Source organism: Lontra canadensis, unplaced genomic scaffold (genome assembly GCF_010015895.1).
Source record: "Lontra canadensis isolate GAN:19392208 unplaced genomic scaffold, GSC_riverotter_1.0 scaffold8, whole genome shotgun sequence".
Classification (NCBI taxonomy): Eukaryota; Metazoa; Chordata; class Mammalia; order Carnivora; family Mustelidae; genus Lontra; species Lontra canadensis.
The window spans coordinates 3,266,689-3,288,398 of record NW_022631002.1 but is presented as its reverse complement, the minus strand read 5'-3'; the positions used below and the strand labels follow the sequence as shown (position 1 = coordinate 3,288,398).

At 64.3% G+C, this 21,710-nt stretch overlaps 1 protein-coding gene across 8 annotated transcripts in view; it reads left to right on the top strand.

Annotated features, from left to right (window-relative positions):
- The window catches only part of GSE1 (Gse1 coiled-coil protein), a 387,016-nt gene that overhangs the window by 345,936 nt on the left and 19,370 nt on the right, over positions 1 to 21,710 (top strand). For 5 of the 8 annotated variants that reach the window (XM_032853822.1, XM_032853820.1, XM_032853823.1 and 2 more), the window contains 2 exons: positions 9,706 to 9,924; positions 20,367 to 20,566. In XM_032853822.1, the coding sequence (XP_032709713.1) occupies positions 9,706 to 9,924; positions 20,367 to 20,566 (419 nt within the window). The remainder of the gene's footprint in view (positions 1 to 9,705; positions 9,925 to 20,366; positions 20,567 to 21,710) is intronic. The other 3 variants (XM_032853821.1, XM_032853826.1, XM_032853827.1) reach the window with 1 other exon arrangement.

The following is a 21,710-nucleotide window of genomic DNA, read 5'->3' as shown; positions in this document are numbered from 1 at the left end:
ATACTTCATAAAGCGTGTTGTGCCCTGGGGGTCTATGACCCATGTTCGTGGATGCTATACATACAGGGGGACTCTGAACTTGGCACATCCCGTTACAGAATTCAGTAAGTATGTTTTCAGTAGGAGAGGGTCTGGTCTTCTCTTTTGACCGTGATGATAGTGGACCTTTTTACAAAAGTGAAAATCTTTTTTATAATTTGCGGAAGGTGCTGGCTTTGAGCTAAGCAAGGCTCGCTTGGTGGTGGCACATGCCAGGGTCACGGCCTCCTTCCTGATGGGCCCTCACTCCCACATCTGAGCGTGTGGAGGGGTCAGTCTCTACCTGCTGAGTCGGGATGGAGTTAAGGTGTTGGTGACATCTGGGTTGAGGGTCCCGGCCACGTGTACGGCGAGCTCTAAGTTCCCACAGATACCATCCACTGCCTGAGCCCAGGTAGTTTCGGACCTGGTGAGACTCACCCCTGTATCCAGCAGGCATACTCGCCTGAGACAGTAGGGAGGGGTGGGGACTTGGGACAATTGCCCTTCCCAGGTTGATGGCTTTTGGTGATTTTAATTTTATTTGAGAAACTGGAATCTTCATTTTGACTTGAAGTCTCCCATTTTCAACGTGGATTCATTCACTTTTAAGCAACATGGCTTGACATCAAGCCAAGTAAAGGCAGGTGGAGGGTCGGAGGAGGCCTGCTTTGCCTCTGCCCCCGTGAATCTCGTTCCCCCACCCCATCCCATTACTGATGGGGAAACTGAGGTTTGGATATGGCAGGGTCCTACTGAGAAGTGCGATGGGAGCTATACCTGGAACTGGTCCTCTGGCTAGTTCTCCAACAGTCCAGTCCCCTGTCTGAGCAAGGATGCGAGGCATCACCGTCTTCCCCATCAGGTCTGGTGGGCTGAGCCCCTGGGAGGGTGTGGCTGGTGTACTTCCATCCCTGTTCTGTTGGCTGAGGACCTAGCCAGTGTCCTTAGGGGTGGGACTGCAGCGGGGACCAAGCCTGCCTCGCACGGGACAGCTTTCGTCAACACCCACTCTGTGTTGGAGGGACAGCGCTCTGACATTCTGTCCCTCCCTCACTGGAGGGGTAAGGCGGGAGCCACTGAAATACCCAGACTTCCCAGCCCTGGGCTGATGGCAGTGAGGGAGCGGGAAGTGGGGTCTAGGCTGGCCAGGAGATGGCCCCTGCTTCCTCTTCCCACTGCTTCTCAATGTCTGTCTCCCCCCACCCCCAGTCAGGTTTAATCGGTTTCAGAAGGACATAGCCTTGACCCCTGCCCTGCTGGTCTGTCTCCTCACCTGCTTCTGCATGGAAAGTTGGGGAGTTTCAGTCCCGCCTCCTGGCGGGGTTGCGTTTCTTGCCTTGGGGACCTCTCCTCTCCATCGGACCCCTTGGACCCCCACCCGCTTCCTGCACCCCGTGCCTCTGGGAGTCCACTGAAAGGGCCCTTTTGTGAGCCAGACTCGGCTCGGAGGTGGCCTGGTTGGCTTGGGTGCCGTCGAGCGCATGAAAGGGTCCCAGATCTGGCTTGTCACCTGGACCCTGAGGCGGCCCCAGGGTGGATGCCCTCCGGCCAGGAGCTGTGGGGAGGTGGAGGTCCCACAGTCAGATCCTCCTTCTCGCTCCTGGCTTGTATGCCAAGTGGAAGACGTGTCTGGTGGGTGCTGTCCTAGGACTGGGGTCTGCAGAAAGCGAGGTGACCGCAGGGAGTGGCCCTCCTGGAATTTTTCCACCTTGGTTCCCAGCACAGCAGCAAGGGAGAGGGTTCCAGCAGCTCCGCATACAGCCCTGGACGAGGGCACCACTCTCTTCCCCGCCTCCATTTGCCCATCTGTACAGTGGGCGGAAGAGGCAAGGCCCCTTGGGATCATTTGCGGTGGGAGAGTCACTGGCCCTGAGACTCCCGGTAGCCGTCCACCTCCAGGAGGCAGCGGTGTGCGGAAACCGCGGGCGTGGGGTGAGCGGAATCAGCCTGGCTGGGGGCGTCCCTGGCTCTCGCTGCGGCTCTGCCCTGCACTGTGACTCTGGGGGGGCCTCCCTGACCTCCCTGCCAGCTGAGGTCTGTTCACAGAGTTACTCTGATGCTCCGGGCAAAGCGGTCCGTGCATCCATGGCGGCCATGAGGACCGTCCGCGTCGTTGGGGAACGCCTCCCCGGGTCCCGGACTCCGGGCTGTAGCCCGACCCTGTCTCTTGGCCTTCTCTTGCTTCCCCGTGCTGCGGTTGCTGCCTCTCCTGCCCCCTCAGGACGGCTGCCCCCACCCCCCCACCCCTGCTGTTCATCTGTCCTCATCTGTCCGTCCAGCTTCTGTAGACGCAGCAGCCGCTCAGAGTAATTACGCTGTCAAATGTCGCTGCCATCTGCTGCCTTACTGCTGTCCTTTGCCTCCACCCGTGGCCTTGGCCAGTCCCCACCGTCGGCAGCCTTGAATCTCAACCCCTAGGCTGTCCTTGGCCAGCTCTGGCATGGGGGGGTGCTCCCCAGACCCCACACCTGCTCTGCTTTCCACCTGTCTTGTGGCTCCTGCTGGGAGAGGGCATCCCTTCTGGGAACCTCGCAGACCCCCCGGCCCCTGTGGGCCTGTAGTGATGTGTGTAGGGGTCTCTCCTGAACATTCCTCTCTCTTGTTTTCCTTAGAACTTGGATTTGGTCTCCCTGAGGGCCTCCCACTGTTGAGCACCGTTCATGGCGTGAGCATTGTGTGACCTGGGCTGGACCCCGCTGCGGGGTCGCAGTGGCTGTCAGCTGACCCTGGAAATTGGCTTTGGATGGGGGTGGGCTCCGCTTTCGTTGACTGCTTCTGGGGGACCCTCTCCACGGCTCCTGTCTTGGGCTCCCTGGTGCCTTAATGCTGCTGAGTGACAGGTATACGCGGGGGAGGGTGGCAGCCTCATGGTAAAGGGAGCTAGCTGCCTTCTTACTTATTTCGGGCCTGGCCGGGGTCTCCTGTGGACACGCAGGCTGGCCTCGCTCTGCCCCTGCCCTTCCTCTCTCCCTCCCTACCGTCTCTGCCCTTCTCCCTGGTTCCAGGTCAGTACCCAGGCCATCTGCTGGGGCCTTTCCCTGCTCCACGGCCAGGCCCGCTGTGGCTTTGGCCAGCACCTGCCGCCGTAGTCGTGGGGAGCAAGTCCTCTCCTGGGACTCGGCACAAGCAAGTGGCCCCGGTCTCCTTAGCAGCCTACGACCTGAGGGGCTGTCCTCAGTCAAGAAAGGACACGAGGTCTGGGGCGCCTGGGTGGCTCAGTGGTTAAAGCCTCTGCCTTCGGCCCCTGGGATCGAGCCTCACATCGGGCTCTCTGCTCAGCGGGGAGCCTGCCTCCTCCTCCTCTCTCTCTCTGCCTACTTGTGATCTGTCAAATAAATAAAAATCTTTAAAAAAAAAAAAAAAAAAAGGACATGAGGCCTAAGCAGGCCACCCAGTGCACCCGGAGCAGGAAGGCCTTCCTGACTCTCCCACCCCCCACCCCCAAGAAAAATTGCTTCATGCGAGTGAGCTCAGAACACGCCAAAGGCAAATATAATAATGAATTTATTATGAAGCTTCTCGGGCTCCCAGGATCACGTGGCACCCCACGCCGCCGCCACCCGCCCGGTCTCCGCGGCGGGGTCACCCTGGCTTTGTCAGGGCTGCAGGGGCACCCCCTTCGAGGGGCACGGGGGTCACCGAGTGGGAGGCGCGCGGGGGGAGGGTCCCGAGCCCAGGGACATGCTGTATTTGCTCACAAACATTTCTTCCCGTGGTAATGAGAATTCACCAGGGGGTGAGGGTGAGAATCCCAGTCCAGACTGCGCACGCTGGGCTGCACAGGGAGGCCCCCACTGTGCTGGCCCCGCGGGGTGTAATTACTCCCGGGTGGGGGGGCCGCTGTGGGGGAAGGGGCAGACGGGTGCTTGAGCCAGGAGCCAGCAGAAAATTCATCTCAGCCATTAGCTTGTAATTAGAGAGCATGGAGGGAGCAGGCCCGAGGTCTGGTGCCGGGCAGAACCCATGAAAGGAAGCGGTAATTACAGGGTCTGCGGGAGGCCGGGTGGGAGGCCCGCATGCTGATTAATACGACCAGAGGGAGGGGGCCGGGACCACAGTTCACGGCGTGTTGCCCCCCCCCATTTAAATCCTGCTGATCGGAGCGTGGGGTACGTTCTAGAGAAGCAGGACAAGGTTTCCGGAGAGCGGGGAACTGCAGCCACCCTGACCGCCAGGCCAGCCCTGCACTTGGTTTTCCTTCCTTTTGCCCCTTTTTTTTTTTTTAAAAAAGCTTTGTGCTGCTTCTGGCCACATTAGAAGCAGAGGCAGAAGAGGAAAAGTATTGATTAAAGACGCCACATGGGGGAGGAGGAGCCGTGGGAGTGACGAGCCCCAGAGCACCATCCGTGAAGGGGGCAGCCCAGTGGGTTTGCTCTGAGCCCCTGGCAGGGCAGTGGGCTCTCAGCTCAGAGCCGGCCCCGTGGGGCCCCAGGGACATCCTGGCCTCTCCACAAGGGGGCTCGGGAGTGGTGGGATCTCACCTCCAGGCTTCTGGCCGTGGTGGCTTTTTGCTCTGGGGAGGCTGCGTGGGCAGCCAGTGGTGGCAGGAGCCCCGGCCCAAGGAGGACAGCTGAACGTGATGTAAATGAGAAGGCCGGGAGGCCACCCGCCCCGAGTGGCACATGGCAGGAGAGCTAGGACGGCGCGGTGCGGAGGGAGCCCGCACTGCCCCCGGCCCCCCAGCTCTCATCCGTCACCGGCCTTCACGCCGCGGAGCTTATTCGCAGCTGTTAGGATAATGAATTTACATGAGCTGATAATGTAGACAAGAATTCAGTCAACGGCCAGGAGCACAGAAGTTAATAAATACCTTTTCTAATGAGGGCACGGGGAGCAGGCGCTCCCTGTTCCCCTGGGGCCTCCTGAGGGTGCGGGGGCCACCCCAAGGCCCTGTCTCCCCTCAGCCCACCCCTGTGGGCTCCGCAGCCGTGGCAGCAACCGCCATGGACTTGGCCAGAGGGCACGTGCATGGGGGAGGCCCAGGCCCGCATCTGCTTCCCGGGGCAGGGCTTAGGGGGCAAGGGGGGCCCCACCCGAGACTGCATTGAGTCAGAGTAGGTCCGGGGTGACCCTTTGCCAGGCGTCGGGGTCCCGTGAGCTTGGCCTGTGGCTCTCCATCATGGGTGCCAGGGCACTGCCGTCCCGGCTGTTGGTGGTCCCCCAGCCCGCCCTCCCGGCACGCAGGCTGCGGGAGTGCTGCTAAATTTAGCTCTTTAATGAAGTGGCTGGTGGAGATTCTATTTTAAGTGACCTGACAGCAGCAGCAGCTTTCCTGGCTTGCAGCGCCCCTGGAGCCCACAGCTGCCACCACGGCGGAGACGGTGGCTTTGGGGGACCCCCAGGAACCCAGAGGGCTCTGGCCAGCTGGTGCTGGGCTTTGCCTGAGGGGAGACTAAGGCGGGAGGGGAGGTTACTCGGGGTCAGCAGGAGTGTGACCGTGACGTTCACAGGATAGCTGATCCCTAAAGACCCTCGTCACCAGGCCAGGTTGGGGAGCAGTAGGTAAGGCTTTGGGTTTGAGTTCCAGCAGGGGAGGCCCTGGCCCGAGGGGCGTCCCTGGGGCCTCTGTTTGTGGCCAGCTTCACGCTGCTGTGTCTCCATCTCTTTGATGACCCCACCCCGCCCCCCTTCCCCATTTACTTACTAAGATCTCACGTGTTTGAGAACGCGCGCACATGAGCAGGGGGAGAGGGAGAGGGAGAAGCAGACCCCCCGGCAAGCAGGGAGCCCCCATGGGGCTCCATCCCAGGACCCCAAGACCATGACCTGAGCCGAAGGCAAACGCTTGAACCAACTGAGCCACGCGGGTGCCCCCATGATCCCCCCTCTGTGAAAGCCTGGTTGAGTGCAGGGAAGTTACGGCATAGACACAAGGACGGAAGTGAGACCTTTGTTCCTTTTGCTGCCACTCGGGGAAGACCCCCGCCCACACCTTAAGGGGTCTGTGATCCTTGGGGTCTGGCCTGGGATTTGTCCTGTGCCACCCTGGCCAGCACTGTCAGCTGGCAGCCACAGCAGGTCTGCCCAGGTCACCAGCTGGCCGGCCTGTCACATGGCCACTGGGCAGTGGCCTCCCATCAGCTCCTGGGCCTTGGGGACTGGTCACTGTGAGGTGCAGTGATCGCATTGCCTACCTCCCTTCCCCGCTCCTTGTCCCCATCTCTTAGCTCCGTGTGCGCTGTGGGCAGGAGGGGTCTGGATCAGGGCCCTGACCACTTTCGCATAAAGAGGGTGCGCGGGTTTTTGTTGTGGAAATCTCAGTCCTGCTCTTGGCCTTCTGTCGGGCCCGGGATCCGAGGCTTTCCTGCCCCATCTGTAAAATGGGCACACTGGCACCTTTCTCACAGAATCGGGGATTAAAGAGAGGCGGCTGGCTCTCTAAGGAATGAGGAAACAGGGAGGGTGTGGTTGATGGTCCCCGATGGCGTCAAGGGTGCCCATTTTGGAGACTGGGTAAAGGCAATAGAGTATTTAGAGATGATCGAAGTTTTGGGGCTCTGGGAAGGCTGTGGTCCAGCTGGCAGCGGGGGCAGTGGTCTCATCTGAAGGCTCGGCCGGGCCGGGTTTGGGACAAGGCTTCTGTCTGGAGGTGGCAGGAAAGCTGGGACTGTCCCCGGCTCCTTGAGCAGCTCCGCTGAGACGAGGCGAGACAGTGGCCACCGTGCCTCTGATGGTCTCTTCTTGGAAGTCACGCCGTCGCTTCTGCCGTGCTCTGTTCATCAGAAGTGAGTCCATAAGTCTGGCCCCTGTCAGGGCAAGAGAGCTCATCTCCGTCCCTGGAAGGGCTTAAGGAACGAAGATTTGGTGGGTGTGTTTTTAAGACCCTATGGTGACACGTATTTCATCCGTGCGTGTGCGTGCTTGTCCGTCTTTTCCTGGTCGAGCGTCCTGTTGAGGCCTCGGAGCGGGCAGTGGTGTAGGGTGCGCAGGGATGCCGTGGGGGGCCTGGAGATGGGGTGCGACTCCTGGGCGTGTAGCCAGGCTATGTGGCCTTGCGCCGTGCGTGTGACCAGGACTGGACTGTGAACCGCTCCTGGCCTGTGTGTCTCCCCCTCCCCTCCGCAGTGCTCTGCTGGCCTCCCCCAGGTCTGTCCTGAGGCATATGGGGAGGTGACCCGGCCACGCCTAACTGATGTCCCCAGTGGGAGAGAGCCCGGGGTCTCTCCTCAGGCAGCTTGGCTCCCGGCTGCCCTTTGTAGCCACGCCTTCCCCCGAGCGTTTGGCCTGGACCGGTGGGCCTCAACCCTGTGTCTCCCTTTCACCACACGGTGTCTCCGAGCGCTGTCTGCGCACCCCCCCCAACCCCGGAAAGCCGTCGCCGCCCCAGCTGTGGGTGCTGAGCGCTCCCTGGAGGACTTCTGGGCCACCCCCAGCAGCTCCTGCGGCCAGGCCGCGGGGGGCCGTGGGGGCCACCCCCAGCAGCACGTGGACTTGTGACCCCACATCGCCTGATTCCCCCGGGTGGGGCAGGAAGCCCAGTTCTGGAAGCGTGTGTCCTGGTTTGCGGAGGCTGACCGGTGTGGCCGCGGCTGGGCGCCTTACTCATCCAGACCCTGTTTCTGCCCCTCCGTGGGCTGGTGGTTCCATCAGTGGCCCCTGGTGTGCGCCGGGCACACGCCAAAGCCCCTTGTGTAAATTAGTTCCTTGAAGCCTGTCTAGATGAACCTGCAAGGTAGACTTTGTCCTTAACTGCATTTCCTAGACGAGGAGACAGGCCCAGAGAGGCTGTGACTTGCCTGAGGTCACATGGCTTTGAGGCTGCACAGCGGGATTCGAGGCCCAGGTACCTGGCCCCCAAGGGATGCTAAGCTTGACCTTCGGACCCCCTCTTGCTCACTCCATGACCTTGGCCACCCCTCCTGCGCGGCCTGTCGTGGCCTGGGGCCGCACTCCCCGAGCGCCAGCTTCCTCTTGCTCAGTGGTCCTCTGGGGCCTGGCCCGGTGCTGAGTTGACCAGGAATGACCCGGGCCTGAGACCTGCGTTTTCTGGCCATCAGCCTGCTGGGGAAGGGACCCCCCCACACACACCCCCTGGATTCTCGGGTTTCTCTCCTGGGGTTCACCCCTGCCCCCGCTGCTCCAGAAAGAGGAGGACATGTGGGTCAGCCGGGGGTCGGCGCTGTCTCAGCTGCTCAGTGGAGCTGCCCAGTGTGGTGGCCGCCCACGTGGCCTGCCCTGCAGCTGGGAGGCCCGCAGGCAGGCCGTGGGCATGGTGGGGGTCCTTTGTTCCCCAGCACAAGCTCTCACCCTCAGCCTGTGCCCCACCCCCGAGGATGGCTCTTCCTGCCTCTCCTGGTGCTCTGGGACTCAGGCTTAAGAACATGTGCGTGCGGGCCCACTGCGGGGAGGGGGCAGCAGGTCGGCGCCTGACCCCCTGGGGGGCTCCCCCTTCTCGCCTGCTGGCCCACGGAGCTGGATGTGGAAGCCAGTTCCAGTTAGACTCTTTTAGGCTCAGTGCAGAACCCAGGGGAGGCAAGGGGGACTCTGGGGGCCCCAGAGAGCCTCTTGGGGTGTGGGCTGCTGACTGGGGGCGCCCCTTGCCGCCACCGTGCGAGAAGTGTGTGTTCTTTGCCCTGTCGTGTTGAGTGCTTTCCCATTGTGCTCCATCACCTGCGACTCCCAGGGACCCTTCCCAGATGCCTGCCCCTCCTGGGTGTCCGTCTGGGGGTTTGGAAGTCGATTTGCTTCTCCCTTCACGTGACCCGCAGCCCCTGCCCACCGCAAGGCCATCGGGCTTGATTTATGCCCCTGGAACGCGCCCGCGGCCAGGGCGGGGAGCGGGGCCGGGCCTTGCAGGTGGCCCCGAGAGGGCAGGGATGTTAATGGAAAACTTATTTATGGCGCGACGCCCTCGGCTGCCTGACGGAGCTGGGCCTTTATTGATCGGGCTCTCGGGCGGCCCTTCAGCCTCCTCGTTGACACTTGGACAGGACAGGAAAGGCCTGTGGGAAGATGGCTGTGTGTGTCCCCCGCCCATGGCACCTGGTGTCCCCCTGGCGGGCAGCATCTCCTCCGTCAGTGAGGCCTGAACCAGCGGGCAGGGCGGGCTGCACCCCGATGGGTTTGATCTGCAGGCAGGGTGTACGGGGCGGCTGCGTCCTCCCCTGCCATGGCTGGCACAGCTGCCCATGGGTCCTTTCCCTGAGGCACCTGTGTCCGTAGGGACTTGCCAGCATCCCCGGCCGGCCACCCCGGGGCAGAACCCAAGTCTGTTTTCTCTAGAACAGGAGCAGGAGCAGTGCCGGCCTCCCCTGTGGGGGTGGGAGGCCGGCGGGGGGGGGCGGGCCGGTGGCAGAAACCTTAGTGGAGAGTAGCTCTGCGGCCGTCTTCCTTCCTGCTGCTGGGCCTCTCCCTCCTGCCCGGTCCTTGTTGCTGTGAGGACACCAGCCCACATCTTGTCGCCCCTCCCGCATGTGGCCGGAGATGCCGTCTGGCGTCCATGGTCACGGGGTGCCGTGTGCATTTGAGGCTCTGACCGCGGGTCGGCGGGGCAGGGGGTCCCGCGGCCCTGCTCTCTCTGTGCCGCTGCCTGTCCTCTGTCTTGCCTGTCCTGCCGGGGCCACCCGCGTCTGCTCCTGTCCCTGTCCCTGCATGCTGCTCGCTGGTGCCCCGCGGACCCCTCCGCTCTGGTGCTGGGCCCTCCTACTCTCTGGGTGACCTCTGGTTCTTCTTTTCCTGTTTCAGGCATGAGCCATGAGCCCAAGTCCCCTTCACTAGGGATGCTTTCCACCGCGACCAGGACCACCGCCACCGTCAACCCCCTCACCCCCTCGCCGCTCAATGGCGCCCTGGTGCCCAGCGGCAGCCCCGCCAGCAGCAGCACGCTGTCGGCCCAGGCCGCGCCGTCCTCCAGCTTTGCCGCCGCGCTGCGCAAGCTCGCCAAACAGGCGGAGGAGCCCAGAGGTAAGAGGCGCGCCCGCCGGGCTGCAGCCCGAGGGGGGGAGAGCGAGCGCAGCCCCCTCCTCCCGGGCCTCGTGGGCTCCTGGGGGGAGCAGGTGCGCGGCCGAGAGACGGCCGAACCCGCCACCGGGAGCCGCGCTCACAGGACCCCGCGCCCGCCCCCCGCCGCTCCCAGGTCTGCCACGCTGCTGGGTTCCGGTCAGACCCTCCGGGACCCCCGCCCGGCCGCCGAGCCCGTCCCATCCTGGTACCTGCGCTTTGCTTCTGCCTCTCTGCCGCCTCTGTCTGGCCTCGGCTACGGGAACCGCTGCGGGGGTGGCCATGGTCTCCAGAAACCTGCTGGTCTCAGAGTGGGGGGGTCTTTGGGACCGCGCCCCCCATGACTACCTAACTTTCCAAGGCAGGGATCACGTGCTGGCGTGGATGGGTGTCCCCCCAAGGTTCGGAGCCCTGGCTTCTGGGGTCACGCGGGCAGTGACATGCTGTGTGGCTTTAGGCGAACACCCTCTCTGCGTTTTGGTCTTGATTTGGGGGCTCTCAGGGTCCCCAGCTTCAGGTGCTCGTGGGGACCACTACCCAGGTGCCCATGTCAGTCCGGGTCTTGGGCTGCTGGTTGGACAGTGCGGTAGGAGGCAGTTTGCGGCTAGGGCCGCCGGGAGACCCCGGCCGATCTCTGGACTTGCTGCTCGGACGTGGGCAGAGGAAGCAGGGACCTGGGGATCCTTCTTGCCCCAGAGGTTCAGGGCTCAGCAGAGGGAACGTTGGCCCTGACGGGGACTGGCTGGGGGGGGTCTTCTAAGTTCCGAATCTCCCCTCTTCCGGGTCATTGGGCTGAGGGGCACGTGTAAGGGGAACGAGCAGACCGCGGCCCAGGAGACCAGACTGCTGGGGCCTGGTTGTGCGTCCGCCTGCCGTGGGGCCATTGGGCCTGCCTGGGCACAGCGTGGCTCCTGGTAGACACCCACACCCCTCCTCGCCTTCCACGCCCCCCAGAGCCTTCCACACCCCCGGGGCGCACTCCCTGGCCACGTGCAGGAGGGCCTACCGCTCGCAGCAACGGCGTACCACGCGCTTGGGGTACACATGGCCCGCAGGAGGCCGAGAGCTCCCTGCCCAGGCCCGTGGAGGCCCCAGACCAGCCGAGCTGGAGGGGGACGCACAGCGGGGATGGAGTGGTTGAGACTCCATCGTCCCCTGGGAGGGGACAGGCCAGCCCCGTGGCTGAGTTTACCCTGCAGCTCCCTGCTCTGGCCTTGTCCTTTCCCAGCGTTCAGAAGGCAAGTGTTGGCACATGGGAAGATGCTGATTGTGCCTGTGCTGAGTCCTCCCTGACCATCCTTCTGGCTCACTGGGCTCGTCCTGGGGTGACACCTCACCGCGGCAGAGGACGCAGCCATGGAAGGGCCCTTTTCCTCCTTGTGGAGGCAGGCAGGGGGGGTCTGAGGCTGGGGGTCACGCGAGGGCACAGGGCAGGAGCCTGCCTCGATGGCCCTGTCTGCTCTCTGCGGCCCTAGGCTGCTCTCGGCGTGCGGATGGGCGGATGGGCCAGCGGCAGTCAACACACCAGAGGCTTCGGGGTGGGAAGGGGCCGGGAACAAAGTGGGCTGCTGGCAGAGGCCGGTCCCGTGGCCGTGGGGCCCAGTTCACAGCTGTGACCTGGGCGTTCGCCTTTGCTGCCCTGAGAAGAGTGACTTGGCGGGGAGGGGCCGGGAGAGGGAAGCTGGGCACCAGCCACGCGGGCTGGAGCTCTTACTGTCACGGGAGCACAGCCTCTGCGGCTGGCTGGCGTGCGGGCACCCCGTCCTTCAGATGTGGGTGGGGCTGGGGCTTCGGGGGCTCAGCGTCCGTGGAGCGTGTTGGAATCCGGGCCGCCCCTCGCTCGGGTTGCACCGTGGGCGCTTCTCGGCCCTCGTCACGCTGTATCTCGAGAGCTGAAGGGTTTCTGGAGGCCGAAGGCCAAGTTGGGAAAGTTCGGAGCATTGGAGCTGGGACTGTGAGCTCTGTTTGCCCCGTCAGGCCTCGGTTTGAGAAACCGGGAGGTGCTGTCCCTCTCGGGGAGCGTCTCTGGGCAGCAGCCCGGGCCTGGTCTCCTTTATCTCACTCAGTCGCCCTCAGGGTGACCTTGCCGTCTCCTCCGCCCATCAGTAGAAGGGGTCACAGCCCAGAGCGGCCCGGTGTACAGATGGCCAGGCCGAGGCTCAGAGAGGTCCAGCTGTGAGCCCGAGGTGCCCACCCTGTGCGGACGTGCCTCTGCCCCTCGCTGGTGCTGAGACCTGTCGACGCGGGCTCGCAGAGCTGGGGTTAGGACGGCAGCCCCTCGCCCCTGGACCCACCTTGGTGCTGCAGGGTGGGGGCTCGTGGGTGATGCGGGCTGTTGGCTTCTGGAAGCCTGGGGGCAGTGGGGCATGAGGAGGGAGCCAGGAGGTTCCAGGGCTTTGGCCCTGCCTTTACCCCTGGAACCAGAGACCCGCCGGGGGGTTGGGGGGTGGGAGGAGGCTTTGGTGGGCTTGGTGGTCCGGGAAGGAGCCGGATACTTGTGAAATTTTACAGATTCGTTCAGGGCCATGAGAGCCCCCCCACTTCTGAAGCAGTAAGATGCCGTCGTGTATGGTGTCCAGAGTCGTGCAGGCGTGACCCAACTCCCAGACGGTGTCCTTGCCCCTGCGGAAGCGCCGTGCCTGTCCGCGTGCTCCCCCTCCACCCTGCCCAGGGAGCCACAGTAGGCTGGCAGGGGTGGGGGTGGGGACACTGAGCACGTGTGACTGGCTTCCCGCGCTCGACCTGATGTTCCAGGGCCAGCTGGCACCCCACATCTGTCACGGGCATGTGTGAACCCCTCCACCGTCACGGGGCCGGAGGACAGGAGTCCCTCGTTGTCAGCCGTGGAGGGGAATTTGGAAGCCACGGACTCGGGTCCCGAGACCCCACAGCCTCCGGCCCCTCCCTGGCCTGTTCGCTGACCTGCCCCCGCAGGGCTCCTGTCTCTGTGGGCACCCATGGTACGGTGGGGTGAGGACCGTAGGGGCCGTGGGAGAGGCAGGGCCCGTCCTGCCGGCCACGTGCACCCTGGTGTGTCTCCGGTCACCTGGGACCCTCTCCCCCGCCACCCCTGCCTTGCTGTGAAGCGCCCGTGTAGGCCCAGCTCTGTCCCACGCTCTCCCCTCCGCTTCGGGCTAATGTCTTTGCTCACGTCGTCGTGCCCCGAGGGTACAGTTGAAACCCTCAGTTCAGAGGACATCATCTCCGCTGCGTGCTTTGCTCTACCTTGAGAGAAGGAATGAGAACCGAGAAATCTGCCCTTTGGTGGGGAATTCTCTCCGCACCGAGGCTTGGAGATGCCTAGTGTGCAGCCAGACTGCCTGGGGGGGGGGGCGTGTGGAGTGGAGGTGCCCGCTGCTCCGGGTGGGGCTGTGGGTGCCACGAGGGCCCGGACCTGCCTCGTGCCCTGGCTCACATCCTTGCTGTGTGTCCCGGGCACCTCGCTTGACCTCTCTGGGCTTCTCTCTTCCCTTAGCGATCTCGTCGTCCTGGATTTTGATTCAGCGAGAACACACTAGGGCCAGGCAGATAGCAGCTGCGTGCACGGTGGGGGCCGCCCGTGCCCTCCTCCCCTACCTCTGACCACTGTGCAGGGAGGGGTGGAGGCTTGCCCCTGGGGGGGGTCCGGGAAAGGAGAGGGTCTCCGTGGGAAGAGGGTGGGCTGGGACCCGCGGGCCCCACCCATCCACGCTTGGGTAAGCTGCTGCCGCTGCGGCTGCCTGTCTCCGGGTCCCTCCTCTTCACCCCTTGGGATAAAGGGTGCCCGGGGAGTGATCGCACCCACACGGCACATAGTTCTGGAAGAGGTTTGGGGTCTAAGCCACACTGGTCCCGGTCATACCCGGGAGACTCTTTCTCCGTGATGGGCTGGGGCACGCCCTGTTGAGGCAGCTCGCGTGGGGCTCCGCCCGTGTCTCTGGCCACAGAAAGGATGTCCTCCCGGGCCACTCTGCCCTCTGTCCCCTCGCTGCTCATCCAGCTCCAGCACCGGCCTGGCTGCCTCATCCCTGCCTGTCCCCACGCCAGAGCCTCTTCTGGGCAGAGACTGTACCCCCCCACACACACCCCCTCCATTGGCATTGGAAGCCCCAGTTTTAGCCTTGGAATGAGCCCCAGCCTAGGGAACCCCAAGACTGCACCGACCCCCAGAGTGTCCCAGCCTCCGAGGCCTGCCCTGCAGGTCTTGTTGGGACCCCGGCTTTCTGTGGGCAGGGAGGTGCTTGTGAATGCCAAAGTGAGGGCGCGAGTCAGGAAGGGCCTCGCCTGGAGTGCGACAGCAGCCCCCCAGCGGCCCTAACCCTTCCCCTGAGCTCCCTGCAGAGGGCGAGCCTGGGCGCCCGCACCCCTGCCGGCCAGAGCATGACGCAGCAGGGGCCGCTGCCAGGTGCTGGCTGTGACTGGCTGTGGGGCGATCTCGCCTCCCGCAGGGCTGCAGCGCCCATCTGCCCAGGGCCAGGCAGGGGCATTGGTGTGGGGAGCCTGCCAGGTCCCTGGGGCTGTGCGTCTCCCCTGACCCCACCCCATGAGCCCACCTGGAGGGTCCTAACTCAGGTGCGCGGCCGGCCCACCTTCTGTGCCTTGCACAGTGCACACTCCGTGCCTCTGTCCAGGGCAGGTATCTCTGGGCTGTCCTTGCGTGGCCTGGGGGCCCCTGCTGGGCAGAGGAAGCGTGGTGGGCCCCGAAGCCTCTGGGACCTATTGTTCTCTCTACAACGTGTGTCAGGCGTGTAGCGTGGCCACCCTGGACCCCATGGGTTGGTGGAGCGGCCTTCCCGAGGGGGCATCTGCCGAGAGCACTGGCCTCGGGCGGGGGCAGTGGGGTGTGAATTTCTAACACTCCAGGTCCAGGGCCCCAAACACCACGGGCGCCCCTGCCTGGCTTCCTTCCCTCGCGCTTCTTGGCTTTCTGCCTCGTCTTGTCACCGGCTTGGCAGGCGGGTCTGGTTACTGCCAGGCCTCGGGAGCTGCCGGAGCCCGGGTCTTGTCCCCAAGCCCCAGGGAGGCGGGGCGGGTCCCTCCCTTGGCAGAGCGTGCGGGTGGGACTCTGCCCCCCAGCATCACCGCCACACGGCTGGCCCGGTGGAGCAGGGCGGCGCTTCCCTGCTGCCCCCCCGAAATCTCTTTCTTTCAAAGAAAACAGCCAAACCAAGGAAGGCAGTATCTGGCCTGGCGCGCTCCCCGCAGCATGTCACCCGTGCGCTGGCATTTCCCCACGGGTATCTGTGGCCCCATCTGTCTCCAAGCACAGGTGTGAGTTTGTGGTGGGGGGACCTTCTCCGCTGACCCTGGGCCTTTGGGGTTCTGGAGGCAAGAGCTGGAGGGCCCGGGAGGCTGGAGCTGGAGAAGCTGCGTGTGCCCCTGACGCAGAGATATGGGGGGGAAAGGGGGGAAGGCTTGGGTGGGCAAGATGGGTCTGACCAGAGCAATGGACCAGGGGGCAATGCCCGGCCCGGGGGCATTTCGCATGGCAGGCTTCCCCTGGCCGTGGTGACACAGCACCAACTTGGCCCTGTCGCCTTCCCAGGGCTCCCTCTGCCTTGGTGCTCCTCGCCCCCCACCGCGTTGCCCCCAGTTGTCCGAGCCTGTCGTCCTCGCCAGCCCCAGTTCCCCCCGTCGGCCAATAGCGGGCCCCTGGAAACGTGGCTCATAAGAAAGACCGACGCCTTGTCTTTGCTGATTTGGGTTTATGGACAGTCGTGTGTGCGAGATTGGGCCCAGGACCGTGCTGGTGGCTGGCAGCCGTGAGGCGGGATGAGGACCCCGGCTGGTGGGCAGGTGGGGAGACCCCCGGCCTAGAAGCAGGTGTGCGGGGCCTCTTTCCCAGCCCCTTCTGCCCAGACCCATGGGTCGTCAGAACTATGGCCCTCAGCTGGGCAAGGACTGCCTATGCCCCCCCCACACCCCTACTGTCCCCACTGTGCCGGGCTACAGGACGCCCCTGCCTTCGATGGCATTTGGTCTCTGTCACCTACACACTTAGCTTCCCAAAAGGCTCATGCTGTGGCTGTTCCATTGGGCACGTCCCAGGGAGGCCGACTTTGCGACTGCCCAGGGAGTGGTGCTGGGTGACCGCCAGCCGGGAGGCTTCCTGCGGGCCCCGCGGCCCCTCAGCCTCAGCGAGCAGAGCGCGTCGTGCTGTCGGCCAGCCTGCTTTCTGGGTGCAAATGGTGTTCGCCCGCCAGGCCTGGGGGAGGAGAGGACGGGGAGGGCAGGGCACCCCAGGGCTATGGGGTGCTGGAGGCTGGCCGTCCTCTGGAGTACAGCAGCCTGCCCAGGGTCCTCCCGAGATGGACCTGGGACGGAACAGACTGCAGGGGGCCCTGGCAAGCAGGTGCACGTGGGGCCCTCGGGGGGCCCCCGCCCCACCCTGGTTGTGCCGTGGGCCCGGGTGGATGCCTGCCCTGGTGGAAGCCAGGAAAACCCTTGCTGGCACGGGGGCCGGGCCCCTCGTACCCTCCTGCACGAGTCTGTCCCTGGGGTACTGCCCCTTCCAACCCTGCCAGGCTTGGGTGGCCCGGCCCCGGAAGGGGGCCTCCCAGGAAGACGTCCTGAGGGTCCCTTTCTAGGGAGACTGTGCCCTCATGTCCTCCCTGTCATCAGTGCTGAGAACACTAACCGGGTGCAGGGTGAGGCCCAGAGACCCCGGCCGCTGTGGTGGGCTGGAGGGGTGGGTGGGGGTCCTGCAGCCTGGCACGGAGGTTCCCGTGGCAGCGTCCAGTGGGTGGCAGGTCCTTGTGTTGGTGGCCGACTGCATGTGTGTCAGGGAGAGCGGACAGCGAGGAAGGTTTGCAGTTTGGTTTCTAGGCTCCCCCGCTCCCATCTCCCGAGTCTGGGGTCTCAGCTGCTAATTACACGTGCCCGGCGGCCTCGGCGCTAACCCTCCAAGGCAGACAGCAGAGGTGACAGCGTGCGATGCCTCCTGTCACCCCGCGCCGCCTGTGCCCGCGGACGGGCTCCTGCCGTGTGCCTCCGGTTAATTAGGGCGGTCACAGGAGCGGGGTCGCGGTGGCCGCGTGCTAATTGTGGGTGCGTGGTCAGGGATCGATTACGGGCTCTGGCCGGCCAGTGATGCCGCCCCCACCCCGGGGGATGAGGTTGCTAATTGCCGATGGCCTCCCAGTCCGAGTGCACCTGGGCCCCCGAGCTCCCCCCCGCCACCTGGCCTGGTGATTAGAAATGAGGTTAATCTGGAGAGGCGAGTTAACGGCGTGAGGCGGGGCCCTTTGGGGGGGGGGCCTGGTGCTGTCAGCTGCTCCGGCTTGTGAGGCCCCCCAGGGCTGTTGCACTGCAGGGCTCCGAGCTGTGTGGGCCGCCCGGTCCATCTGCCCAGTGTCTAGAGGCCGCGAGCCTGCTTGGCCTTTGACCCCAGCTTTTCCTCCAGGCTCTTGGTGGCCTCTGCCTTGACCCTGGGTGCTCTTGGCCTGTGTGTGCTTCCTTCCTTCCTGTTCTGGCTCCAGAACACACATACAGTCCTCTCCGCGCCCCCATGGGCAGAGGGGCCTCCCAGGGTGTGGGCCTGGCGGCTGAGCGTGGGGCTAAGTGGGAGACAAGCTGTGAGTGCAGGAGACCTAGCAGCCCTCACAGAGCCGGGTGGCAGGGGGTGGGGATCACATGAAATGAAATGCGTCTCACATACAACGGAGGGCTGCCGGCTGTAGAAAGGAAGGGGAGTCCTGATGCCCGGGACCACACGGACGCTCCATAAAAACCAACTGAGTGAGCAGCCGCTGGTGCTGAAGGTCACGTCCGGTGGGATCGTTTAGGGCAACATCCATGGACTGAGGGCTGGGGTACGGCCTCCTTTTCGGGGTGATGGCCACCCCTCCGTGAATTTGCCAGGGCCAGTGAGTTGCCCTCTCGCGGTGGGGCATTTTGTCATGCAGGGATCGCCTCCGCGAAGCCACTGCCACCCAGAAAGGAGGGCCGCAGAGTTTCCGTAGAAATGCTCTTTTAGGAAAAAGATCCTTTATCTGGTGTGTTGTTGTGTTTTGTGGGTTTTTTTTTGTTTTGTTTTTTGTTTTTTGGTTTTTGGTTTTTTTTTTCAAAAAGGCAAAGTGGATCTTTTATCAAAATCCAGATAATCTCCAGGAAGGCGCAGGGATCGTTGGCATTGCAGGGGGCAGGCTCTCAGTGATCAGGAGACGGCCCCCACTGTCACTCAGCCCCTGGTGGGTGGGACGGGCGGCATTTCGACCAGTCTGCCTCCTCCTTCTGTCTTTGCCCCGCGGTGCTGGTGTGACCCGGCGCCCCCCCCCAACCCCCGCAGGGAGCGCTGCGGCCTGGGAACCGGCTCTGGGTGGTCTCTGCTGCCGGCAGCCCCCTTGCTGGCTGCCGTGTCTCTGGTGGGCGTTGGCCCCATGTTGCTGGGTGCGTTCCCTGCACCAGGGCTGCCGGCCTGGAGAAGGTGCCACCGGTTTGCAGAGTTGCACAGACCTGGGCGAGGGTACAGGACTCAACACCCAGTGCTCTCTGTGTCAGCCGGTCAGTGCGGGCACAGCCCCCCAGCCCCCAAGGGCCATGCTGGAACCTCAGGGAGGTCATTTTCCAGGGGAGGTCAGGTCTGCTCACGGACTGGCTGGATCCGCCTGTGACAGCCCCCCACCCCTGCCCCGGCCGCAGAGGACCTGAAACCAGCTTTGGGTGCGGAATGGCGGCGTCACCAGCTTGGCCACATGTAGCTTGTCTCAGGGCCGTTGGTCCTCCCCTGGCAGTAATGATCTCTGACCAGGAGCTTCAGACCACACCCAAGCTAGCCGGCAGCTAGCCACCGACGTGGGGTGGCAGAATTCTTGGGGTGGCGGCCGTTCTTGCTGTCTAACCTGGGGACTTGGGGTTCACAGCAGCCCTTGAGCAGTTCCCTGAGGGACACCCCTTCCTCCTTGATATTGCTGATACTAAGAGCAGAACATGCTGCTGGGTTGCTCCAGGGTTTCCCCTGTGGGGTTGGGACTGGGTGTCTCCATGGGGCTGCCTTGTACAGTTGTACACGCGGTGGACAAGCCTAGGGAGTCCTTTTGAAGAGTCCTGGACAAGAGGGCCTCGCCCAGGTCAAGTCTCTGTCCATGTCGCTGGGCCTCCACGTGCAGCCGCTTTGCTTCCCGGCGACACTGCTGAGCCACGCTTGGCTGGTCAGGGCCCTGGGGCAGGAGGGATGGGGGCCCGCACTGACGACGCCTTGGCCATCGGGGCGAGGGGCTGTCGGTGCCCCCTTCCACACACAGGATCCACCCGGTAGCGTGAGTGTGGGCCCTGGAGGTGGTGCGGAGGCACGGTGAGGGTCCCTCGGCCCCAGGGAGCAAAATCCGGGTCCATGCCTGCACGTCGGTGGGCTTCTCCTCCCGTGGGGGTTGTCTTTGCTGACCCTGCTTCCTTTGCCCCCGCCCATGGGGGGCTCTGGCTGACAGAAGGTGCCCGTAGGGACCTTTCAGAAGGGGCAACGTTTGCCCTTCGACGGGGCGTCTCCAAGCCACTGCTTGTCATCCAGCTTGGCCAGAGCCCCTAGACCTCCCCAGCCCCCTGTCGTGACTGTAACCAAGGGTGTGTTCCTCGCCCGCGACCGTAACTGCTCTCACACTTCCAGATGAAGTGGGGTCCCCCGGGGTCCGCGCCGGTCTGGGACGGCGGATTGGGCTGCTTGAGCCGATGTCTGCGGACCCACCACGGTGTGGTCACGGAGGGGGTCTCCTTCCCCCCCACCCGGAGTGCGGGGTGGGCAGGTGGGTGTGTGCTGTGGACTTAGCCAGGCCCGGGCAGGGCTCTGGAGGACCTGGACAATGCTGGATGCCCGCCGGGGGCCCGGACCTGGGGAGCCCAGTGTGCCTGCCTTGTTCACGCCGTGCCCGTCGCAGGGGCAGCAGCCACTGACCCGAGCAGCTGGCCGGCTTGGCCGCGCTCGGGAGCCCCAGAGCCCTTCCCTCCCTGCCCCAGGCCCTGCGCACCCGCCTCCAGGGGGGCAGACAGCAGGTGGGAGTGAGGCTGGGCTCCGGGTCATTATGGGGCCACGGAAGTGAGCCAGGTAGTGGTGACGGTTGTACGACTCAGAATGTGCTGGAAACCAGCGACCTTTATGGTTTCAGTGGTGAATTAAGCTCGGTTTTTAAAACTTAAATCGATCACAGTTGACACCTAAGGAAAAAGATGAGTCTCCTGTGGCCTCGGAGCCTGGGGAGGGGTCACCCTTCCTGCCCGCCCTGCTCACGCTCCCGGCTCCTCTCACCCTCACGTCAGGGTTCAGGGCTCGGGTGAGTGGTGCTGGGACCCTGCACCTTGTGCCCCTGCCGGTCCCTGGAGGCCAGGGGGCCAGGGACCCAGAGACGGGGTGCGGCCCGCGCCCGGTTGGCTGGGCTCAGCCCGAGCCCTCGTGGTGCGACCCCCGTTCACGCTGCTCCGCCCTTCCTTCTCCACAGGGTCTTCACTGAGCAGCGAGTCGTCCCCCGTGTCCTCGCCGGCCACCAACCACAGCTCCCCGGCCAGCACGCCGAAGCGCGTGCCCATGGGCCCCATCATCGTCCCCCCTGGGGGCCACAGTGTGCCCAGCACGCCCCCCGTGGTGACGATCGCCCCCACCAAGACCGTCAATGGCGTGTGGAGGAGCGAGAGCCGGCAGGTGAGCGCGGGGCGCGGGTGGGTGCGGGAAGCGCGACGCTCACCTGGAGGGCCCGTGTGTTGGAAGAAAGCGCGCCGGTGCCGGTCGGGCGGCCACAGCTAAGCACTGGGCCAGGGCTCGCTCCCACGACACACTTACTCTTCGGGGGTCTGAGGCCTCTCCTGGGCGTGTAGACCGCCTTCTCCCTCTGTCCTCCCCGGGCGCTCCCTCTGTGCACGTCTGTGTTCTCATTTTTCTTGATGACACGGGTCATGTTGGATCACGGCCGACCTCTGACCCTTTGAAAGCCCTCCCAGCACGCTCCCGCTCTGAGGCCCTGGGGGTCCGCACCCCGACATGAGAACTGGCGGTGGGGGTCGCGGTTCCATGCATAGCTCCCTGGGAAGCACGTCCTGGCCTTGGGGAGCGGTAGCTGCTGGGATCGCCGCCCCAGTCAGGACCTGAGCAGGGAAGGCAGCAGCGCTTCCGGCTTCCGTTGTAGCTTCCAGAGCCGCCCCCTGGTACCTGGGGCTCCCCGTGCGGCAGCTTGCCCTGTAGAAGGCCCTGGGAGCGGTTCTTCAGCCCTGCCCCAGCTGCGTGCCCCCCTCCCACCTCCACCCCTCCAGCAGCTCCCCAGGAATCCCAGTAGCGGGGTCAGGAGGCTGGGAACACTGGGCTTCCCTCCTGGGTTTTCCTACCAAGCTCCAGGCCGGGGGCGGGGGGACCTGTGTGCAGTACTGGGAAATACCAATGAAACCACAAGAAAGATGGAAGCGGAGAGGCAGGTGGGCACAAAGGCCGTCCCCAGCCCCACCATGCACACACCCCCATCCTCTTGGTGGGTCTGTCTCTTTCTCTGCCCTGGGGGACGGGGGTAGCCAGCCTCTGTCCACAGAGAGGGTGGTCGTCAGGCAGGCCCTGGCCCCAGGTGAGGATCCACAAGGACCCCCCCCAGGATCCTTGAATTCCTAGAAACAGCTGTGGGCTGGGGCCCTCCTGCGTGTGGCCGTGCGCGTCTCAAGCTGCGGTCTGGGCCCTTGGCTTTGGTCGTTGTGCTCTGTGTGCAGTTTGAGGCCGGGAGAGCCCAGGTGGGGCCAGAGGGGTTTGTAGACCCCGGAGCTGGCCCTGGGTTGAGGGAGGACGAAGGGTCTTCCCCGGGGATTTT